Source organism: Taudactylus pleione, unplaced genomic scaffold (assembly GCF_031769625.1).
Source record: "Taudactylus pleione unplaced genomic scaffold, aTauple2 ptg000537l, whole genome shotgun sequence".
NCBI lineage: Eukaryota > Metazoa > Chordata > Amphibia > Anura > Myobatrachidae > Taudactylus > Taudactylus pleione.
The window spans coordinates 10680477-10706354 of NW_028284939.1; the positions used below are offsets into that span (position 1 = coordinate 10680477).

General features: G+C 45.8%; 1 protein-coding gene across 1 annotated transcript in view; it reads right to left on the reverse strand.

The window, feature by feature from the left end:
• GARRE1 (granule associated Rac and RHOG effector 1) overlaps positions 1-25878 on the reverse strand; it is a 76637-nt gene that overhangs the window by 20705 nt on the left and 30054 nt on the right. The window contains exons 2-5 of the mRNA XM_088451099.1: positions 21493-22796; positions 14015-14215; positions 534-674; positions 62-157 (exon numbers count right to left, since the gene is read on the reverse strand). Coding sequence (XP_088307225.1) covers positions 62-157; positions 534-674; positions 14015-14215; positions 21493-21978 — 924 coding nt within the window. The 5' untranslated portion in view covers positions 21979-22796. The remainder of the gene's footprint in view (positions 1-61; positions 158-533; positions 675-14014; positions 14216-21492; positions 22797-25878) is intronic.

Consider the following 25878-nt stretch of genomic DNA (forward strand, 5'->3'; position numbering starts at 1 on the left):
TTTGTCTTAGACGTAATGACAGATGTTTTGACCTTTTAAAAAAGAACATTTGTGTGGTTACCTTGAGACATTCTTCAATAGCCTTGGGATTGAGGTGGAAGCCGGCTTTCATGGCGTACTCACAGTGACCTAAACTCTCCAGCGCTATCTTATACGCCTGCAACACAAACACGAGACGATACAAAGTCTACAGGAGATCTACACAGAACAGTCTACGATGTCATACGTAATGCAGTCTGGTTTCTTGTTCCACCCTGGCACACCAGGGTGGTCCGTTAGTCAAGACACTGAGATGGCCGGCAAACATTTACCTACCGGACCTACGGGGCGTGCCGATCATCAAGATATAGGACGGCGGGGCATTATTGGGCTCGATGCCGTACCCACCCGGCCATCTTAACTTTTCAGGTGGTCAATGAAAATGTAAATTTTTCAGATTCAAAAAATTGCCGTGTATTTAGTAGATGTGTGTGACTACAGGGAGAACCGTTCTGCTGCGTATACAAGTCGTTCGAGGAGAGCGGGGGACTGACCTGTAAGGTCATGTCGATCTTCATATTCAGTTCCTTGAGGTGATGCTCCGGGATGGCCAAGCTTTGCGAGCAGAAGAGCTGCTGAACTTCTAGCCCAGCCAGGGAGCCGTCACACGCTCGCTCTCGCAGACGGCAGGTGGCCTGTAATGTAAGAGCGCCATGTTACTTCACAACGGCCCGTTACCTGCAGGACACATCTCCAGCCCAACCTCTACTGTGTACCTAAACACAATAATGTACACACACACACACTCTGACTGCACATGGGACAACAAGCTGAGGTGGCACACAATGTGGGTAACGGGGGTTGACGCATTGATAACGAAGACCAGCAACTTGGAATGTGGCAGGGATGATCTCAAATATGACAGGGTTCACTGTGTGTATCAAAGCAGTCTCTAGGTTTAGTGCAATCTGTATGTAATATCTGCGTAAATCCGCACCCTGGGAGAATCCAATATGGATCTCACGACCATCTCGGCAGATGCCATAACTACCCCGGGACCAGAAGTGGGCAGCATTCATGTATCTCAGAGCCTGAGCTCTAGGACCTGGGTAATAGCACTCTGCTTACGTTGCAGCATGGGCTTGTGTAACTCTTCAGGAACCGAAAAGCCTCATCATTTGTACAGTAAGGGGTACATGTCCGTGAGATCTGAAATCAGAGGTGCTTCCCCCCCCCCCCCACACCATCATCAACATTTTCACTAAATCGGACCAATATAGGGACACAATACCACTATACTCCTGAAATTATTGTAACCAAGATAGATCAATTAAATTCGATGTTGAATAGCGGCGGAAATGAGTTACCGGAGTTATTCAATTGTCCCCATTGCGCCCTGCGGTTAAGTGGGGGAGATGCAGGTTATGGTGCCTAATGCCGGGTGTTTAGTTGCGGGAACATGTGTTTTTTTGCCTCAAGTGCAGACCGCGCAATTGTAAAAATTGTTTTCGGTAATTTGCCAGGACTTTTATATAAGCAGCCATTACTATAAATGAACACAGGAATTTATTGTGAATCTGTGATGTTCTACGGCCCTCTCACCATTTATCTTAAGACTTTATTGCATCTCAACCTACAGTAGTGTGTGATGAGCACATGGGCGGGCACACAGAGTTTGTAGGGATACTTATTAGTGATCAGGTAGGCTGCATAGCCGTAGGCTGCTATAGTCAGTGTTAGATTCAAAGTGTAATTAGAATTTGATAACTAAGGGCCGTATTCAATTAGCGGCGAGATAATATCGGCCGATTTTTCGGCGATATTATTGCACCCACTATAATTTATCGCACTTTTATAGTGAGAAGCAGGAGAAAAGTTTTCTCCATCTCAGAACTGGAGGAAAAAAAAATGCAAAATCCCTATTTTTGCCTAAACATGTGGGGATCTTTCAGAGCCCTTTGGACACCCCGTAATGATAAATTGCCCCCCCAATTTTTTTTTAAGTTGTGTACTTTGGCAAAATATGACCGCGCAAATTTTTGGTGAAAAATAAAAGCCATTGAAAATGGGGCCACATGCGATGTTTAAAACACTTGTCGCCTCCATACGCTTCCCCCTCCAAGAAAAACCAGATGCAATACTCTAAACCCATTTTCAACTGGGTTTTTTTTTTTGCCAAAAATTTGCGCAGTCATTTTTTGTCAAAGTACGCAACTTCCGAAATTTTTTGTGGTAATTCATCATTAGAGGGAAGTGTCCAAAGGGTTCTGAAAGAAATCCCCACATTTTTTATTGTCAATGTTATTTTTCTCCAGGTCTGAGATGGAGAAAACTCTTCTCCTGTTTCTCACTATAAAAGTGCGATAAATTATCGCAAGTGCGATATCACAGAAAAAACGGACGATATCGCCGTTAATTGAATAAGGCCCATAGACGGAGTTATGCCAGAGATCAACTGAAGGAGAACATCCTAAAAGCCAGAACTACTGGAGGACAGCATACGCCATACTGATGTGAGTTAGCTGATTCGCCATCACTAACAGCTGCTGTATGTATAGCCAGGAATCTCCTTACTGCACTCCCTGCTGGGACATTGCTAGTACTTCCCAATCTGTGTACTGCTCTTATGGATTGCTTTTAATTTTATACTACTCATATGGATTGATTTTGTACTGCTCTTATGGATTGCTTTTGATTTTGTACTGCTCTTATGGATTGCTTTTGATTTTGTACTGCTCTTATGGATTGATTTTGTACTGCTCTTGTGGATTGATTTTGTACTGCTCTTGTGGATTGCTTTTGATTTTGTACTGCTCTTATGGATTGATTTTGATTTTGTACTGCTCTTATGGATTGCTTTTGATTTTGTACTGCTCTTATGGATTGATTTTGATTTTGTACTGCTCTTATGGATTGATTTTGATTTTGTACTGCTCTTATGGATTGATTTTGTTGTTCAAGACACCTTTCACTAAATCAGTTTCGTACAATGTCATTTTTGCCTTCATAATACTGAAAATCCTGTATGTATTGCCATTTTCCATTGCTTCACATCTATCCTCTTAACATTCTTTATTTTAGTAACCAATTCCTGCACCCGCTACTCACTTTTGTAGCTGTGCTCATACATTTAGCACAACTGTTCTTTTACCTGTTTATCATTTAGCTACATTTATCTACACTCTCTCTATATCACACAGCTTCCAGTCCAGTTTCAATCCCCCTTATTCTCTCATCCACGCCATGCCCTTTACTTCAACCCCTTTACCTACTTTGTGTCCCCCCCCCCCCCTTCCCCAGGCTGCCAAGAGAACTCCTGGGCCCCGGTACAGCAACTTCCCGAGGGCCCCCTGTAGGGGGTGTGGCCACAGCATGTTGGGCATGGCTGCACCTCATTGTGGGTGTGTCTAGCATGTGAGAAGCACCCACTCACAGGAGCATGGCATAGCACCCAGTTACTATTAGGATGGCGGGGCAGTGCCATATCTGCAATTTTTTTGGATGTATTTAGATGATATAAAACAAAAACGAAAGTGCTACAACTTTTTTTTTTATACTTTTCTCCTGTAAATAACACAAATATAATAAAATTCTTGTTATAGAGGCAGATGAATAAAGAACTTAAGTTTGACACATCAGGTCATTTTAAAACATGCACATTCCTCAGCACATATCCTAACCCACTGCTCCATATGCTCCTTCCTCACCATCTACCCCATCTGTGTCGCCTCTGTCTGTCTGCCCCTCCCCTTTAGAATGTAAGCTCTCACAAGCAGGGCCCTCCTCCCTCACGTGCTTCTCCTTCCCCTGCCTACAGTATACTATAATTTACTCCTAGCTCCCTAAACAGCACCTGCTGATGCCCTGCTGCATATTTCAGTGTTATGCAGTAATGTAAAAAGTATAGTGGTCGCTCACATCAGCTTAATGACATTGCACAGGTGCTTGTAAAGGACGGGGGGTTTACTCTGAACCACAGAAAAAATAGAAATTCCCCCCAGCACACTGCAATAATATCAGCAAAAATACTTGAATCCTACATGATAGTAGAAATTCAGGAGGTATTAGTTGCATACATTTGCAAATATATGATTAAGTGCCGGGCCAGCGTCAAGGCTCCTCTATACCGACGTCCAATTATGCAGCAATGTGTATGCTCCATGTCCTTGCCCTGCATTGTTTTGTACGGTTAATAACTGTTTTTCTTGTTTGCTCATTTGTTTTGCTTTGTAAGGTGCTGCGGAACCTTTGTGGCACCATATAAAGGATTTTTATAACAGCGCGGTAAATTCAATAGCTCCGGGAACTCATCCCTGGTATAATTGAATTCCACCCTGCAAGAGTTTCACTTTGTATTTGAATACATATTTTCTTCTGATTCAAACGTCAATGGGACATCGCCTCTAGTGGTTAAATTCCCAAGAGAAAATGGTTTCATACACAAATGTTGTTTTTAAACAACTGTAAAACAGACCCTGGGGCACCCAGGATAGACACGTGTATCTCTCTGAGGTTGGAGGAAATAAAACCGTAAAACTCCAGAAAAACCATTTCCTTGGGATGCCTCTGCTTCTGTATTTACCATTCATAGGGAGGAAAGGCCAAGTGACCAGGCTGTATTAGCTGCAACATAATGAGACGCTTTGTCTGAGTGAGGCCTGTAGAATAGTAGAAAAATATCCGCACAGACCACTCTTTTGTTGATTGTCCTTCCCAAATCTTAAATTAATACATGAACTATACTCCTTATATAGGGAGGTGCTCCCAGGAATAAAAAATCATCATAAGAAAACAAAAGACAGCAAAGTATTCCTATAATGGGGCACACTCAGACTAATCACAATGAAGTAATATTATATTGTTGACCCATCTGAAAATTGATAAATATAACTTTTATTAAGTACTTATAAAATAAATAGGCGAAATAAAATAAAATCACTCTTTTTTAAAATAATTATGTTGTTAAATTGTAGCCGTATGTCTCCACTATAATTGGCTCCTGTTCAATTATATTATGAGTTATAGATCATTTGGTGTCACTATTCATCATACGGTGTGCGTCAGTCAGTATACATATAAGGGAATTGCTTATGAGATAACTATCTATTAGGGCTCATAGATCCTACTCTGACGCCGCACAGCGCTCAGTGTGTATCACTAGCCACACAGTATCACCTTAGTTAACAAGAGGTATTATTCTCATATTATACCTCTAATTAATATTACAAGTATTACTGCTACGCACACTCTTGTCTACAGTGTTATTTCTAACCAGGGCAAATGGCAAAATATTAGAGATATCCACTCTTACATTACTGCCCTCATATAAGGTAGAAACACACTGTTATTCAGCTGCCACTATTACCAATTATATTGTAATTAGTATATTTACCAGGGCAGCCGGGACACCTTTATTACATAAATATCAAACCCTCTCTAATATTGTATCCGTATAATATTAATTGTTATCAGGATTCTTCTGTGTGCTGTTATTATATAACTTTATTTGCCACACACATTTATTCTTTCTCATAGGCAGTGGGTCAACAATATAATATTACTTCATTGTGATTAGTCCGAGTGTGCCCCATTATAGGAATACTTTGCTGTCTTTTGTTTTCTTCTGAGTGAGGCCTGCCAGCTCAAGTCTCATGAATTGCTGCCAGGACACACCGGCCTGTCTGAGGGGGAGGGCAGTCTGCATGGTGCCAGGGACGGCACGGAGCTCTGACAATTTATAATATTCTGTATGATTTGCTTTATTTATTGTGTCAGTACATTAGGGGTAAGCGTGTGACCAGTAGGTTACGAGAACAAAGGCATCTCGCTGCTTAGTTGCGCCTCCCCTATACCGAGCCCATCATGTAAGACGTTTGAGCAGCTGATCTGCCCTATAACTGGAATCAATGCTGGTACACAAACACACCACGAGGATTTCCATACTGCACGTTCCCTTCTACAGTAAGCATTACACACTGTACTACAGCAGGAAGTGTCAGCGATAACGAGGTAAACACAATAAAACAGTGCCGTATACGTTGCTTTGTGTAGTCTGTAGTACATACTGGATAAAAGCTGCAGAGCCGGAGAGATCTGACCTAGTTTTGGAGATTAACCCGATTACTCCAGGCACTACCATGAGTTTGTAACCCCAGTTCACAGCTCTGATACATGGCAGGGAGAAGTGTTACTGCAGGTTAATTGCTGTGGATGTGGGAGAAAGGATCACGCTGATCAGGCGCGGTTCCCCCAGGCCCGTCAGAGGCGCCTGGCACACAGTACTGATACTTGCGAGCCTCTCTGTGCAGAAAGTAAACAGATGACGCGGCTGGTGGGGGCAGTCAGAAAGCAGACACTCCCGTCTAATCTGTGCCCATTCACCCTCTAGTTATCAGTACTTACAACTGTAATCACACAGCTGTTCACGTGCGGCAGGATGTACAAGTGACAAAGATCATATACGGCTGATACTTTAATTAGCCTCTCTGTACAGCAATGTCCTGTTCTGATCAGAGTGATTATTTGTCACTCTCTAATACCCCCTTTCAGACATACGACCCGGGAAATTTCCTGCTCAGACCCGGGAATTTCTCCTGTGCAAATTCCCGGGTATTTGGTAGAGACCCCCCCTTTCAGACTACAACGTCTACCCAGGAAATTCCCAGGTAGACCCCTTTCAGACAAGAGCAGGGTTTTTTAGATTACATGGCAACTGCTGGACACAAAGATGAGGTGTAGCTGATGTGAGTGGTGCCAGGCCCTGATCACACACAACTATGTGCCCCCTGTGACTGGCATGCTGTGTATGTGGGGGTGCACATCATTTGAAACACTTCCCAACATGTCCCCAAACTACCTCCCATGGGTGCCCTGGCAGCTCGCCCCCATCCCCAGGCCTTTGGCTGGGCTGCCCCTGGACACAAGGCTCCTGCCTGGCACTGATCATGGGCACAGAGAAGAGCAGAGCAGCGGTTGAGGTGCCAGGGTCGGACAGGCTGGGTACAGGTGCACGAAGAGCCGTCACCCGCCCATATTTGCGGCAGCAGCAGCGTCCCACCCAGCCCTCCCCGCCTCTCACCTCTACAGTGGCCGGGGCAGGCAGAACCCCCAGCAAGCCAGCATCTCACCCCATCACCCGATGCTATGTTCGGGAAATAGGGGCAGTAGTGGTGGTCCAGCGGGAGTGTGGGCGGGTGGTGAGCGGCAGCGCTGAGCGTCCTATAGGACGCTGCGCTGTCAGCTCAAAGCAGCAGCGCTGAGCGTCCTATAGGACGCTGCGCTGTCAGCTCAAAGCAGCAGCTACACATCAGTAAAAGCTGCTTGGTGCTGCCCGGGAGTAGCAAATTCCCGGGTAGCACCATTCAGACAGAAGCAGATTAATTTCCCGGGAAAAACCCTGGTCGATTGCAGGGGCGGCTACCCGGGAACGTGTTCCCGTGTAGGTACCTTTCAGGCAGACGGGGCTACCCGGGAATTTGGCTGAGGCAGGCCAAATTCCCGGGAATCTCGAGATGTCTGAAAGGGGTATAATATAGTCTAGGTGGGTGTGCAATGTGGAATAGACAGGACTTGGCATTTATAGCACATCAACCATTTTTTCCATAACCCCGTCTTCCGCAAACTATATATCTAGCTTTCCCTTATTATCGTGATACCATACATACCCTACACTTACAATTACAGGGTCCTACCAGAGACCACCACCTTGTGGAATCCCAAAACACCCATCTGCTGTACGCCAGTGGTGCATTTTACACCTGGGTACCCCATTTGTGTTATTTCTAACTCTAACATTTGCAAAGCAAAACATTTTTAATGAATATAACTGCTACAAGCTAAACTGTTTAGTCACCGTTCTATATAAATTGTGCTTTAATATCTACAAAAAAAAACGCTACCCAAGAATAGAATGAATTGTACGCCCATCAGCCGTAACATTAAAACCACCTTCCTAATATTGTGCAAGTCCCCCTCGTGCCGCCCAAACAGTCCTGACCCATTGAGGCATGGACTCCAAATAGACCTCTGATGGTGTCCTGTGGTATCTGTCACCAAGGGGAGGCAGGTGATAAACCAGCGTGCGGGATGCCAGCTCTCAGAATGCCGGCGCCGGAATCCAGACACCAGTCAGAATCCCAGCACCGGCATCGGTAAGAAGTGGTGTTATGTACTAGAGGGAGTGTTCGGCTAGATTAAGGCACACGGGGGGGGGGGGGGGGAATTAGGATACTTACCCGACGTGTCGGTATCCTAACCCTGTCGGAATGCCGGCGTCGGTATCTCGTACCCAACCCGAAACTAAGACATTAGCAGCAGATCCTTTCATTTGGAGGCCAAGTCAACACCTTGAACTCGGGTCATGTTCCTCAAACCATTCCTTAATGTTTACAGTGTGGCAGGCTGATAGAGGCCACTTCCATCAGGAAATACTGTTGCCAGGAAGGGGTATACTTAGTTTGCAACAATGTTTAGGTAGGCGGTACATGTCAAAGTAATATCCATATGAAAGCCAGGACCCAAGGTTTCCCAGCAGAACATTGCCCAGAGCATCACACTGGGCTCGAGTCAATAGCCCGCGATGTAAATAGCTCCGGGAGATAGCTCCCGGAGCTATTCAATTGTGCGTTGTGTTTAGTCGGAGAATGCCCGTTCTCACGACTAAACACCCTGTTTAAGGTGCGAGAACGGGCATTCCCCGACCTAACTTCCCGGCGCGATGCTGTTTTCCCGGCGCTAAGGGAAGATAACAGCCGCGCGCTGGGACTTTTGTCTGATTTCTACTCGCATCCCCGGAGTGGTGCAATAAGAAATCCTTAGTTGGGGTTAGCTACGCGGTATATTGAATAGCTCCAGGAGCTGATTCCCGGAGCTATTCACATCGCACAGAGTAGAATCGAGCCCACTGACTCCACCGGCTCACCTTCTTCCGGTTTCTGTATTTTCCTGCCGGTTATCAGGGTGCTACTGTGATGCCTGGGGGTTGGAGATGCTGGGACTCGGCTTTCCTGATGTTCCATAATTATCGCCTCATGCTCCCCCACCGTTACAGACATTTTTGTGCATACCCCTGACCGTCACAGCGAGTACCCCTGGGGTGACCGTACCCCAGGTTGAGAACTGCTGCTATAGGGTACATACTTAGGTTAGGCACCAGCAGTGAAGACTAGTTGAAGTTAAGATAGGAAAATACATGACTGAATTTGCATACAACGCGTGCGGTTTATGAACGGGGAGCGTAACAACCAGATGACGTTTTTACGGTCCGTTATGAAGCTGGGGCAGAGAATACCCACAAAAAAACACTATTGTTAATTGGGATTGTAAGTCTCTCCATAATTTTGCAGCGTTTGCTTTTAGCGATCTATGTGGGTATGGCTTAAATGGTGAATTAGTTTGATCATGCAACTATGGCAATCACAGTGGAATTGTTAAGCAGAAACCTGGGATAAAACGAATGCCTTCAACGCAAGTACTATAGAAGCTACAGTGGCTTTTAGAAAGGGTATTACCAAGCAATTTTCTTCCGAGAGGTACACTAGCGCGCTTTGCCAAGGTGGAGAAACGCGTTGGGTTTACTCCTACACTTTAAGACAGTTTGAGATTTATAATTTTGCTATTCTTTTACTGGTTCTTTACTTTATACAAGTTATTCCATCTATTCTTTATGGACTATCATGATTTTCATTTTCAAATAGGTTTATCTATCCCTCTAATGATAGGCAAACACTTCGGGTGCAACGTGTGTGGCTGCCTCTAACCTTCATAACGGCTACACATTACCCTTAATCTCAATTGTAAAATGAAAACAATACATTTAATCAAGGAAAGAGAACCCTATCAGTAACAGCACATCAGCAGGTAATTATAATAAGTGTTACAAGCTATTACAATATAGCCAGGAGGGATTGGGGGCTGCAGGTGAAGGCTTGGAGGGCCGCCTGTTGCCCATGACAGCTCAATATACTTCATTTCTATTTACAACCACTAATATATGATGTAATAACCACAATTAAGCAACCAAGTTTAGTCCTTAAGAAGTTTGCCTCTATCCCCCGTATCCAAAATGCTTGGGACCAGGGGTATTTTGGATAACTAGCGTTCCCGCTAGGCTGTTTTAGCGAGGCGCTGCACCCTGCCCTCCTTCTGGACGGCAAAAAAGCGCCCTGCCCTCTTCTGGACGGCCTCACCGCACAGCGCCCCGCTAAGACAGGCTGCGGGTGCTGTCTTCACCTGTGGGTCGCAGTGTCTCGAGGGTGGGGAAATGTGTGGTGACCCGGTCACCGCCGGTGAATAGACCCTGGACGCATGCGCTCGGCATCTATTCTACCTGTCAGCAGCACTTGGGGGCTGCCCAGCATGTCCGTAAGTGCCGGGCACGCCCCCAAGTGTGACGAAAAGGGGACGTGTCTTATAGACACGCCCCCTTTTCAATGACCACTCCCCCTTTTCGGGTGCATGCGCCCTGCCTGCCGCCGGAGCTAGAGTGATCACTAGATAACGGAATATTCTGTATTTTGGATTATTTGCATATCATAATGAAATATCTTAGGAATGGGACCCAAATATGCACACAGAATGCATTTATGTATTATATACACCTTATACACACAGCCTGCAGGTAATGATATACAATATGTTCAATAATTTTGTGGCTCAAGCAAAGTTAGTGTACAGAAATTAAGTTCATTTAGGTTTCATATACACCTTATACACACAACCTGAAGGTAATAATATACAATATTTTTAATAATTTGTGCTTTAGACTAAGTTTGTGCACATTGAACCATCAAAAATCAAAGGTTTCATTATCTCAGTCATGCCAAAATTATTCCGTATTTTGGAATATTTGGATATGGGAGACTCAATCTGTATTTCCACTAATTTTACATCACGGTCATGTAATGTTTCCAATCCTTGTACCTCTAATTCAATGTGCCACACTGTGACCCATATCCAGTTTTACATGCTGCCACCTAGCCGCATCCCCTCCATCCACCACCTAGCGGCCTAAGCCACATCCCCTCTATCCACCACCTAGCGGCCTAAGCCACATCCCCTCCATCCACCACCTAGCGGCCTAAGCCACATCCCCTCCATCCACCACCTAGCGGCCTAAGCCACAGCCCCTCCATCCACCACCTAGCGGCCTAGGCCACATCCCCTCCATCCACCACCTAGCGGCCTAAGCCACAGCCCCTCCATCCACCACCTAGCGGCCTAAGCCACATCCCCTCCATCCACCACCTAGCGGCACGGGCCGCATCCCCTCCATCCACCACCTAGCGGCCCGGGCCGCATCCCCTCCATCCACCACCTAGCGGCCCGGGCCGCATCACCTCCAACCACCACCTAGCGGCCTAAGCCACATCCCCTCCATCCACCACCTAGCAGCCTAAGCCACATCCCCTCCATCCACCACCTAGCGGCCCGGGCCGCATCACCTCCAACCACCACCTAGCGGCCTAAGCCACATCCCCTCCATCCACCACCTATAGGCCCAAGCCACATCCCTTCCATCCACCACCTAGTGGCCCGGGTAGCATCCCCTCCATCCACCACCTACCGCCCCAGGCCGCATCCACCATCCACTACCAAGCAGCCCAAGCCACATACCCCCGTCCAATACCAACCGCCCCAGGCCGCATCCCTCCCATCCACCACCTATCGATCCAGGCTGCATCCCCCCATCCACTATCATATAGAATACATAGCGGAACAGGGGTGCTGAGATAATAGCGCTAAATGAACAATTCACGGACTGCTATGCTGAACAAGAGAGACAGGAACAAAATGACTAAAAACAGACATCCCTCTATTCAGCAGCGGCAGGGGGTACCTCTCCCACCCCCTGTGTGTCCACACGACCAGCACCACAGCAGGACAGGTGAAAATTCAGTGCACTACACAAGCAGCAGCATTTAACCTTATTCCAGAAATGTGTTAACATCGCACCAATTGACATTTGCCCTTCTTATGTCCAGCAGACACTATATATCCATATAACGGATATGAGCACCTAAGAGGAAAGCTGTGCACAGGACTATATACAGCACAGGCTGATAAATCCGCTGTTAAGACACCATCTGCATGGAAATCATGCTCAGTAAATGTTTACATTCAGTATTAACCCCCCCGCCCCACCCCCCCTTACAGGGATGAAATATCCAGTCTGATTACTAGGGGAACTGGGACTTCATGTGCACTTTTCTATGCAGAAGAATTTGAGCCAGCAAAACAAATTCTCCGTTACCCACTGCAAATTTCCAACCCTGACGGGTGAATTGGAATCCCCTCTACACACACTATAAATAAATCCTTGCGAGAAGACAAGAGGCATATTGTGACAAGCATCCTGCCACCATCCACGCTGGCACCAGCCTGCTCTCCCACACTAGACAAGAGCTCCAATTAAATGAAAGGTCAGTATGTGGACGGATGTGTGTTCTACTGTAAAGGACAGAACAATACACAGAGGTCCACGCAAACATTAATAAATGGCACCAGTATGGACCAGTTACAGCAGCAGCTGGCAGCTCCTCCGCCACACACCTCCTGGGCAGTGGGAAAAGTCTGACAGAATCACCAGGTCATTTGCAGGAGGCGCTACCTCTACAAAGCCTCAACATCTGGCCCCCCGGGGCCTACGTGTCCCTCGGTGTTATTTGTACAGTGTGGAACATACATAATCCACATAATTACATACTTAACGTAACGATATAATAGCAGGGTTGAGTCGCAAACAAAAGAATAGAAAAATATCTGAGAGAAGAAAAGAACACGAGCAGTCACTGGATGACATGGAGACTGCGGCTGATGCAGCGTGGACCCTGCACTAGTTTATGTAGTGAAGCTTGCGCAAAATCGCTCTGCGCGTGACCAGGAAATAGACGCGCGCATACGCGCCTGTTCAGGCTAGCACAATTCTGCCATTACGGCCTGCCCTAGGTGCAGGGTGCTAGGATGAACACTACACATGCAGAACGGGATCCAGACACGTCATCTAAGAAAGCCGTATTTTTAGTGGGAGTCAGGGGCGGGCTCAAACGGACCAATCAGGAGGCCAGCCACCATAACTAGTGACCGTTTGTGATTGGCTGACAGGTTTGTCCATCATTGCTTGTGTGTCCATGCATATGGCTCAGAGCTTTTCGCAACCGACTCTGCATTCGTCACTTTGCCCTTTTGTGGATTCAGACTATCGGCTCCCTAGGAACGGAGTTGCGGGCTCGTAAACCAAACTACATAAGGCTGAAGGTCCGTGAGAAACCAAAGACCGTACAGGATCTAATGCAGCTGCTTACAGAACCCGTACTGGCCACTGATGACAAACTTATAAAGACCAATCCAACAACAGGGATTTGGCTGTGTTTCTTTTACTCCTTTGAAGATAAATGGAACAAAACAAGATTATGTTGTGCTTCCTGTGTTCTGCTTTTGACACGAATCTCAGCCTGTGACCCTTTGGCTCAGATAAATCACGATGGTGTATTGGGGGCAGGAGCTTTCTCTGCGCTACTTCTAGGATTTTCATTTAAATACAGATTTCACCCTTTGGAGGCGATTCAATTGTCTGTATCCTCCGGTAGTTCCCGTCTAAACTGCTCGGGAGCTATTCTTTTGTATGTGCGACCCTTTTCGGGCGGGATTAGCTTCTCATGTGCTTGTCAGGAGCTCGCGACCAGCCCCAAAGCACTACTCTACGCGGATTTCTGCTCTCACCTACAAAAGGTACGAGCAGCCTCGGGCTGGTCGCGCAATACGACTGAATAGGTCCCGTGCAGTATAGACAGGCGCTATGGGAGGTACAAACAATTGATTTGCCACCCTTGAATAATTAACACCTTGCCCTATGCAGAATGATGAAAGTATTAGAAGATTTGCAAACTCCACAGATTAAGTGGCACGACTCACAACAGCGTGTGCAGCCCCACACGTTACACACCCTGCCTGTCCGCAGTGCCACGAGTCACTGGTGGCGGTCGGGCAGCACATAGGCACGCCAGGGAAACGTGAAATCAGGACCGGGCTTACTCACCTCGGTGGCTCCTCTCCAAGACCTCACGGCATCGTCCAGCTCTCTTGTCGGGCTCAGGTCACCTGACCCGGGAGCGTTCTTGCGCTCTTGTGCTATCGCTTCGGCAAAGCATGAATGAGCCACAGGCTGCACCTTCTGTAACGCTTGAGACAAGAACTGAAAATGAACCTGCATTACAGTCAAGAAACAGCGGCCGAGCACCTGGGGAGAGAAGAACAAACAGTGGTCAGTCAGGAAGGTGGTTAGAGAGGGACAGCAAGCAATCTGCAGACTGACAGGGGGACACAGGAGGGCGACAGCCCTGCACAGGTATAATCTGATTATATTCGTAATAAGCCTATAGTGACGCTTCTACGGTCTTATCCTAATGATCAAATGGCGTAATAGCAGCACAGCACGGCAATAGGGATCCCACCAACTTTCCCCTCTTTAGTTACTGCCCACTATTACAAAAGTAATACAGTATCTAGCCTAGTTGTGTTCTTTGGAGCGGTGTTCTAGGCTGCAAGGGAAACCAGACGATTAAAATCATACAATGCACTTTTTATGCTAGAAGGAGAATACCTAAAATATTTGGAAGATGCAAATGAAGTACTGCTATAAAGATATAGCAAACGCGTAGCCGTGGCCCCCGGGGCGAGCTGTGTAATATTTTCCAGGACATCGCGGAGTTGAGTTATACAGTGACAATCTGTACAGTATGCTTGTCAGCGCTCACATATCACACCTTTGTCTTCATAGACCTAAGGCCTAATATGGGGATGAGTAACCCTTTGCGGCCCTACATCTTTCCTGCCGAGAGCTGAAGGTTCCCCCGTCCTATCTAGGTCATTCTATCCTCTAACAAAACTGGTTACAACAGCTCCGAGTCTATCCTCACAATGCGACATCTCTAAAAATAAATAATAATCATTTTAAAAAAAAACACTCTTTGGCTTCGTAGTTGTAAAAATGTGAATTTCCAGAATCGACGGAAAAAAAAAAGTGCACAGCGAGAAAAGGAAGGACTGAGATCTATTACTGGCAGTGCAAACAAAGACGCTTTGGAGCGCCAGCGTCAGGCAGCTGGCTTCGGATGGGGAGGAAATAGGAGTTCTATTTTAGTCCCTTGACGTCTTCTTTAACACAGGCAGAAGCATGGCCTGTCACACAACTGAGCGTCATGTCTTGTGCTGGCAGTAAAAAAAAAAAAAGGACATGAATAAAAGGAATTATGAGAACTGGCAGCCTGCACTGCTAGAGTTTCATCAGGGATCTCCAGCAGAGACTATAGAATATCAACATACATTTATTCCCTCCCCTGGAGAGTCTGCTGCTTGTTCTCTGAAATACTTCTGGAATTTCAGCGGATATTCTACAACCATTTATAAAGTTGCCTCCGTATTAATATTCAATTGTACACTAGAGTTCTGTGGTGGAAATCCACCCAGGCGTCTAATGTTACAGCACGTGACGCGCATTGCCGTGTCTGAGTAACTAAGAGTAGATGGAATTTTAAAGGACTAAACTGCTTTAAGAACCTATAATACCAAAAGGTGGTGGGTGGGGGTGCAATTCAACACAAAGGGAGAGATGTGCTGTTTCCGAACAGCACATTGCGCCCATCCATCTCGCAGGTTTTGCCTTGCATCGCACAGGAAAACTTGCCACTCTAAATCGGCTGAGATACGCGGCGACGTTCAGGGGGATCAGACATTGCTTAAATGGCGCTGCTGTAATCATGCGGAAACTCATTTTGCAGGAATTTAGGGAGGAATGCCCTTTTATACAGCAGCTGGAGAACTGGCGTTCTCGCCCTCGCGAGTAAGTGCCGCTATATGCCGCACTTACAGAACTGCCAAGATGCAAAGATTTTTGTTTGCATACCTATGCGTACAAAAATCCATAGGGCCGCAAGTTTGGGGTCGGATTGTGATGCCGTTTGCTTGTGTGGCATGGGAGGGGGCAGTTCATTGGATTGAGGCCGTGCAATGGTTATGTCATATTGCTGGGGTAGCCTGTAGTTGTACAGCTGGAGCATCGCTAGCTGCCCAGATCTGAGGAGTACTGTCATGGTGGAGGAAGACCAGTTATATTCTTATGAGCTGCCTATTGCTCCCGGTGAATACTCTACCACAGCTATAATTAGCCCTGAAATGAAAGCTAGCTCTGGGGAAGGACAAGGTGCGGATATAAGCAGCCAAAACTGGTGTCTGCCTGTATATTTAATATTTATTACTAGTGATTTATATAGCGCACATACATTACGCTGTGCTTTACAGAGAATTTCAGTCATTCACATCAGTCCCTAGAGCTTACAATCTATATCCCCTATCACATGGGGACACATACACTTTAGGGTTATATATTTTCTCAGAAGCCAATATGAGTTTGGGAGAAACTGGAGGAAATCCAGGCAAACATTGGGGAGAACATACAAACTCCACACATGCACCCTTCGCCTGGAACTGAACTCCTGTCCTCAGGGCTGGGATGTAGTAATGCTAACCACTACGCAACTGTGCATAACATACTATATATTAGGTAGTCTCTCTACCATAGTACTGCAAATATAGCAGACTGGATTAGTGAACAGAAAGCGAAGAGGAAACAGTGATATCATTAATAGGAAACCCTTGGACCTGCCTTTATTGCACAGAGAGAACACTCATGTGCAGACCTGGAATATCACACTCTACCCTGCTGCCAAATACACATACCCAGCACTCAAACGTTACTCATAAAACAAGTGACTCAAACCTGGCTGCCCATTGAAACCTCAACTTCTAACAACAGGAACTTTCACACCTATGTCTGTATAAGTTACCCCTAACTACTTTATGCAAGGCTGCGAAGCACATAGCACATTTCCCGTCGTCCTCGAGGTCAGCCTAGCAGCCAATCAGAATGAATAATTGGGATTTAGGGTTATTCGCAGACTATCCCTATAGGGTGAGGTGCGCGGGAGCCTGGGAGGACAGGTGTTTGCAAGAGAAAAGCGTTTGTGCAGGTAATCGTGAAAGGGGTCACGGCAGCAGAGAGGATGCGGATGTGGTACAGGGGAGTGGCATGGGAAAGACACGCCCCCTCCAAATCACGGTTACACGCGCTTCGGTCTACCCCAGCAAGTTAAGAGGTTCTTGGTCAATACCCCTTCAAATCAGGACTCTCTTGAACCAAAAAAAAAAAAAGAAAACTGTATTCTAGTCTATATATTTCTGCTTGTTATCTATTAAAACTAATCAACCACGCAATAAGTCTACCAATAACTTTAACATAGGAGTTTTTAAAACAAATACAATAAATCTGTACAGGCCTAGGAGACTTTTTGTAGGTCTACCTGTAATAGATCCACATGTCTCAGTGTATTTTTGCTTTGATCCTTTGTAACTTCCCATGTAAAGTCCTTTTGTACAGCAATATAGACTATGCAGGCACTACATAAATCCTACATGTAATACTTAAACAACGAGTCACAGGATCTGCCACGTATCCATCCAATAGCAGGTTTACTTTAATAAAATCATTTCCCTTCTTCTCACTGTTAAAAACCTGAACACTACATACAGAGGGTGTATAAACGTTATCTCTAGGAATAATGTCTATTATCAGGATGTCGCTATCCAATAAGACCCACAGAAACAAAGCAATCCTGGTGCTTCCGGCAGCAGATTATGTTCCATGGAAACAGCTGTGAAACATCCTGGTCTCCGAAGATGGAAACAGGAAGTGATGCTTCCCGAAATCACCTTGTCTGCCATGCTATTAACCCTAGTAATGCTGGGGTCTAGCTGACGGCATGCATTCTGCTTTGCAGGGAGCAAGTGTAATCTTGTGCCATCTAAAAGAAATTGCTACAGGTTTTAGGAGCCCATTTATCAATAAATCACATTCGCAATGCGATCTGAGAGCAATAATAGCGCCCAAAACAGCATTGCTTGATGCCACTATACCGCCCAGAGATGTATTAAATAGCACGCGGCAGGGACCCCAAAATGAGCCAGTCCCTGTGATGTGCTCGGAGGGAAGTGACCGCATCAGTCTCTTCACTCCTGCGCAGCGGCCATTGCCAGGGAGCGTTCTGGAAGAACCGTCTCCCAGTAATTTTTGCAAATAGTCGCCCATAGGCTACAGCAGCACAATGCCACCTTCAGATGGGGTAAGCTGTGGGGGCCAAGCCCTGGAATGCCTCGCATTGCTGCTGCTGTTGAAAATGTATAAATTAAGGTATTGCGTCCAGCGCTAACCTTATATATGTCTATGGGTGTCTATAAATTAATATTATATATATATATATACATACACACACACGGTACAATAGTCAAGTGTGACGATGCAAATAGGTGTAAAAACAGTGGGTATTTATTGGGATAAAAGGGATGTTGTTAAAAGTAGTCACAATACTCCTGTGGGAATAATAGTAGCAATTCGTGAAAGACACTGGCTCTTATGGGTAAGTAAGAGCTCCTTTAGGGTGCCCCTTTCCGTAGGACACCAATGGGTGTCTATGTATCCCTTTAGCCAAACTGGGTAATATCCCTATGGAGTAGGGAATGTCTCTGAATGCAGGTGTATTGTTACACCTTGTGTGTGGGGTGCAGATTACATAAGGAGACCCCTAGAGGGGGTCCCTTTCCGTATAGCACTGTGTGCCTACATCTCCCTATTATCATCAATGTGACAACCCTTGTGGCTGTGATGGTAATTGCAATTCAGTATGCGTGGCTCAGTATGGAGCCTGTCCCATGTAGGATAGTGCAGGGTGTAGGTATACCCTCAAATAGGGCTGACCTGCCGTATAAGAGTATCATACGTTCCCTCAGTGGTAGTACAAGGTGGTGTGCGAGCTGATGTTAGTATCAGACAGGGGCGGCGTCCGCACTCCTGTCCTTACCGTGGGCAGAGTGGCGTCCCGCTCGTGCAGCGTCTTCAAACGCCTCCATGCACGGCTTCCGGTCGCCACTCCTCCTCCAGGGTGCCTGTCTGCCAAGATGGATGTCCGCGTGCACGATATGTACGTGCGCCGGCGGTTTGCTGCTGCTGCCCGGGTGCTTGCTGGTATGCTGGGTTACTGTATGATTCACGTGTCAAGCACAACGCGTTTCAGCCTGTCGGCCTTTTTTCAAGTTAACACATGCTGCTCTCAATGCGGTTTATGTACATTGGTCCTCCAATAAGAGTCAGTGGGCGTGTCCATCTGCCCCTCCTCCTTAAAGGTGTCCTGGTGAACGTGAATACCCACTGGTTTTACACATATTGGCATCATCACACTTGACTATTGTACCGTATAATATATATATATATATATATATATATATATATATATATATATTAATTATCCACACCCATTAGAAATATACAAGGTTAGCGCTGGACACAATACCTTCATTTATACTATCTACTCCCTGAGTTTGGACAACTCTGTGCCCAGCAGCTTCCGGAACTATTGGTGGAGATACTGTAGCGCTTGTGTACGCATCCTAGAATAACGCTGTTGAAAATGTAGCATATACTGGGAGATATGTGCCGCGGTTCTGTCTTCATACATTAGGGTGATTCAAAATATTTGCGGGTGTTCTCGGGGAATATGCTGCAAATCCTTAATGATAAATAGACCCCTTAGTGTGTTAATGCTGCAGATCTACGTTACTGTAGCTTCAGGCTCTGACCAGTACACTGCGTTCTCAGTAAGCGGATTTCTGAGCACACAGGTTTAATCACAGTTACAATGACGCAGCAGCATCAGCTACGGGGACTAAGATAGCACTCGTCGTAAATATGAACAGTCAGGCAATTATTTACCAGGTTTAAGTGCCGACTAATTAGCTTGTAAAGATCTTCCTGCAATTTATAGCAAACACATTGTTTTACCTTACTAATTGCTGTCTCAGTTCTTCAGCAGTGCATTTATATAATTAGCAGTCTATTTATAGATCATCGCCCTGGAATATATGACAGAGATACAACTATATACAAAGGGCTAGTACCGTATGTGCCTTATCCTAAATTAACTGAAATCTACAGCTCTGCCAGATGATATAAAGGCATTGCTGAAAAAGCATTGCAGGAAGAGATAGATATATATACACACACACATATACAATTATATATAGGAATGATGATGTTCGTCCATGTAAGATGACGTTTTGCCTCGTTCTGAGTTCCGTTTTTTTGGAGGGAAAAATCCGAACTCCACGTGCAAACTCGAACCTATCCGAGCCTGCACATCCCATATATATATATATATATATATATATATATATATATATATATATATATATATATATATATAAAGTCATTTGAACAGCTGCATGAGGGTAAGCCCACAAATTGGACAACTGGCTCCATGGATTTTGCGCAAACCACAATATATCTGCAATGAAAAACTGATGGACTCCAGTCGACATGAAGGTGGGCAATATTTAGAAGGTCGACAGGTTCTTAATGCCGATAGCAAGAAGGTCGATATGGTCATTAGGTTGGCCACAAATCTCTCTACTAGACATGTATTTACGTCGACATGGTTAAATAGCAGACATTCCAAATATCCTCATTTTCCATGTTGGCACAAAAATACCGCCGTATTTTTTTTTTTTTTTTAATGATTTTTAGGGTTAGGCTAAAATAACCGAAAAACCAAATATCGACATGTCGACTGTCAACCTTTTGAGTGTGTCAACCATTTTACCTTGTCAACCTAAACCTATGTCTATAAATTAGTTGTTTGACGTAATGACCACGTTGACCTTCTGACTGTCGACATTAAGAACCTGTCGACCTTCGCACTGTCGGCCATACCACACCCATTCAATCACTAGCAATGTGCCATGTCTGCGCTCATATCGGCCAGTTAGGATTCCCCTGACGATCCTGCGCACGTCTATGAGGTGCGAGATAAAACGTGTGATGCTGCTGGATGCAACACGCCAATACGGCACATTGTGTCCATCTGAACTAATTGAACTTGCATAAAATTTTAGGAAGTAGGGAAACTACCCCCAACATGGTGGCGGATCCAGGGTCTTTTCCCCTCCCCCTGCACACTATAGAGCAAGGGTCTTCAAACTTGGCCCTCCAGATGCTGTGGAACTACACATCCCAGCATGCACTGCACATAGTTTTAGCATGCTGTTATATCAAAAAGGTGGCAGTGCATGCTGGGATGTGTAGTTCCACAGCAGCTGGATGGCCAAGTTTGAAGACCCCTGCTATAGAGTATCCGATGGTGGAGAGGTAGACAGAGGTTCCTGCATCCCCCGGTGCTACGGATGGGCAGCATCCTGTAGCCACAGTAGCGTACTGATTGGCAAATGGCACCTTCCTCCCACCAATCAGATTACAAGAGGGGGCGAGGCTATGCTAAGTCTCATCCCCAACGCCCACTCTTAATAAGCCAACGCCCCAACAAAAAGCAGCCCTCTGATAAACACAACCCTCTCCTACGTCTACATCATCAATAATACGGCCATTAGCCAACTATAGCAACACAATGAACTGACCTCTATGTCCTGTAGGCTGAACTCGTTCTGGTCTTTAAAGTTGGCGGCCCCGGCACTCAGCTCCATCAGCATTTTTGCTATCTCTGGTTTTATTGCTGCGGTGAGACGGCTGGCAGCCTCCATGACGTGATCCTGCACGTCTTTGAGTTGCATAGCTGCCTTCGAGTAGTGCGAGTTGCGGAAAACGCTGCTGAAAAGGTCCGTCAGGAAAGTGCTGGCGCGGCAGAAAACGTTGAGCGCATCCAAATACTTGGAGATACCCTGCTGGATGTCCGCGATGGGGGTAGTGTGGGCTGCAGGGTGGGGGCAGTTGCCCGTGTTCGCTGAAGAACCCAAAGGGGTTATTGAGGCCAAGGGTGCGCTCAGAGTCCGGCTGAGCTCAGGCATCTGGTACTGCTGGTGTTGCTGCCCCTTCTGCTTGGACCCGCCAAGCAAAAACCGCCTCTTGTAGTCCATTTTACTTTCCTGCGCACTACAGCAATACATAGGTGACCTAATAGCCACGGGCGCCCCCTAAGCTTGCCGGGCCGGGCCTCCAATCTCCGCCTTCGATGAAGCTGGCTATGTCAAATAGTACAGGAGGGCAGCATACATAGGTCTCGTAAAAGGCATTGCCAAGAGGCAGGCTGTGTAATCTGTATCGGGGGGGAGAGAGCGAGAGGCAGCAGATATGCTGACTTAGGGGTTTTCAGTATTCTGTGCAGCCCAGCTGCAGATCACAACTTGTAGTTTGGAAGCCAGCTGAATTGTCTACATGTGATGTTAGGAAGGGCTCCGGTCCTGTTAACCCTTCTCGTCACCAGACAGGTGAAAAAAAAAAGAAGGAAATATATAAAAAAAAAAAAAAAAAAAAAAAAACTTAAAACCGGGGGAGTGAAAGGGAAAGGAAAAAAAAAAAATATAATCCTTTAAATGGAAATAATATAGATGGATTCCAAAAACAAGAAGAACAAACAACAACAACAACGCAAACAACCAAACCACTGATCAACAGCTGGTACGAAGCAATCCGTGGCCTCTTGGGTGGGAGGGGAAAAACAAAAAAAAATCAAAAATAATATAAAGTTTAAATGTTACGGTCCAGCAGATCCAGTCTGCCCTGAACTGAAGTGCTTCTAATACTGCGTTCTTGACAGTGTGAAGTCACAGATTTGCTGCTGGAAGTTCCCCTCCCCTGTCCTCTGGGTTTGTTGAGGTAGTTAGTTACAGCGGAAACAAGTGCAGCTCCCAGATTCAGCTCTCTCTGGATGGTGTTCTGGAGGAAAAATGAGCACAATGTATTTGTAAGGCCTCTAGGTCATTTCCTGCAGAAGGAAAGAAAAAAAAAAAAGGGAGAGGATTTTAGTACAGTGGTTTTTTTTAATTTTTTCATTATTATTATTTACAAACTTTGCAGCCTTGAAACTTTGCTAGGTGGAGCACGGCCCACCGGACAGACAGTGAAAGTGGACATTGTGCCATATCACTGTGTGTGGGCTGTTATTACACATTCTCATAGGAACAGGCTGCTACAGACGGCACACGCGGGCAGTGATATTTAACGTTTAATACACGGAGACGGTCGTCGTACTTTACCGCTTCTTCCTTAGAAAAACAAGGAGACATCTCTCCTAGGGAATACATACGTTGGACCGGCGACCGCGTGGCCGGCGGTTCAAATTCCTGCAGCGCCAGCCCGACGTGGATGGAAATCCCAATAGTCTATAAGGTAAGTATGATCTAACCTAATCTACCCCCTAACCCTAACCCACCCTTACCCTAACCTCCCCCCCATGTGCCTAACCCTAATCCCCCCTCTAAGTGACTAAACCTAACCCCCCCTTTCCCTGCTATCTAACCTAAGTTCCCCGGGGGGGTGCCTAACCCTAAGTGGCCCCCCTGGGGGTGCCTAACCCTCCCTCCCCCTAGCCTAAACCTAACCTCCAGGGGGGGGGGTGCCTAACCCTAAGACCCCCCCGGAACTCTAAACCTAAACCTCCCCCCCCCCCCCCCCGCGGCTGTCCGCGCTTGGCATCCCTTCGATCGGGATGCCGGGCGCCGGTCTCCCTGCGTAGGTTAATTAACCCTCGCCGGGATTCTGTAGTGGAGATGGCGGCGGTCGGCATAGTTATCGCCGGCATCATAAACGCATCCCCTCCTACAGACGATGGAGACGCAGTGCACGACAAGGCTACTCGCAGAGAACTAGTAAAATGACTGAGGCGTGAGGCGCCTTGTGCCACATGCCTCAGTGACGTCACTTGTTCCCTGTGGATTAATGGGATGAATATTGGTTCATTACACATTTAAAAAAAAAAAAAAGCTATTGTTCACTTTAGATATCTTATTAACTACTGTACATGTCATTTTAGTCACAATTCCCAACACATTAAAACCATAGACATGAACACAAATGCCCTTTTCTAAAGAGCGCACGTACTTAGTAAAGTGACATAAGTACAGTGTCTGCAAACCGATTGATCATGATTATAATCTACAACTGTCAGAAACTAATATCACCTTACAAGTGTGCCTGTAACCTTAATGAATCATCCGGGTATGCTTAAGGATTATTGCATCTTAACAAACGACTTTCTTATTTTAGACCACGAAAAGTGTATTGCTCTGCAAATCATAACACACACTTTCCATATATAAAGTAAACACAAACGACATTAAAAAAAAGATAAAAAAACAAAACAAACAAAAAACCCACACACGCTAACCAGTAATGTGATCTCTCTATGGCTGAACCATTTTATCCAAACCTGCTGCGATTTAAAACCGATCACTTTCTCCTCTTGCTGGATAAACTATCCATTCCTATCCATACAAATACAGGAAAATCAAACATTGATACCCAGATTGCAACAAAGAAAAGGTGCCCACCCACTAGGCGTTCAGGACACGATCCGATATCGTGTCAGATTTCTCCCCCTGCAGTCGTGGGCACGATTTGGTGTTAAAAGCCATCCAAATTTACCCATGATCTATCGTGCATCCTATTGCCTAGTGTGTGGGCACCTTAACAGGAGCCTCTAGGAGAACATTGCTGGCTTGCCAAACAAACGCAGTGCTCTCAACGGTTATGATGGCGAACGTCAGATGTCCGGACAATGTGGTGGGATTGTTTTTGATGGGATTTCCATGGTCTCCCTATAAGAGCCTTGGATAGCAGTTATCGTGCATAAAGTGTTCCGTTTGACAAACAATCTACTAACAACCTATCGTACGTCCTTAACGATATCCATTGCATCGTTAAAGAGATTGCTAGATCTTGCCTGCAGTAGGCAAGTTCTCAAGATACGATTAACGACACGTGGGACCGCACATCGGATCATTATCGCTTAGGGGAAACTGCACGATTTGCACAAATTTGAAAAATGTATCGTTACGATGCATCGCAATCGTGCAGATGATCGTATACTGTGTGGGCACCTTTAGGTCTCACCTCACCTGCTCAAAAACACTGAACTCCTTAACTGGCCTGAGTAGAGATACATAGGTTACAGAAGACAAAACCAGCTAATTACATAAGCAGCGTGATAACAGGCGACAACCCACAGACAGAAAACCTATCCAAACACACACAACTTGGCGACACACGGTAGGCACAAGACTGGAAGGGTTACCAAGCCAATCGCCCGTTTAATTTGGATACTCCCAACAAGAACTTGTGCGGAAACTGATCTGCTTTTTGGAACTGCTCAATACGATCCCAGTTTGCATGAACAGCTCTAGGCCACACACGGCAATGCTGGTTCAACACTACCAAACTAAGTGATGAACTGGTAAACTGAAAGGGGTCATCTAACTTAAAACCAACAGTACCGAGCATTCCCCAGTCATCGATAGGCGAAGAAAAACATTGGGAGGAACTATTAGCACTGGCATTCTAGGCACTGAAGCTGCTGGAATGGCAGGAGATTACTAAATGTGACCCTTGTTTGGACATACAGCTACTGACCAATTACACAACTCCTGTCTTGTACAGTCTGAATGTACTGCCGAGCTCCTGATCTAATGCAATAGGGTTGGGAAGGGTTACAACAACACCATAAAACAACAACACTACATACACACATACATACAAACATACTTTCTTTAACTGACCTTCACTCCTATCCTGGTCATTTGTTCTCAACCTACTCTATTAAATTAGAACAACTGAAACTCTGCAATAATGAACACTCCTTGGATTCTCTATTTTAGCTTCCTAACAAATAATCCACTGCAAAGAAAAATCCCTGTAGCAGAGCAAACAAGACGCCATCTCCAATGTCGCAGCTCTGAACGTGGGAATATGCTGATGTAATATTAGAAAGTATTAAACAGGTATTACTGCAAAGTTTCTGGATTATCCACACTAACCTGAAAGATTAGGACAGACGTTCCTTACTCTTCACG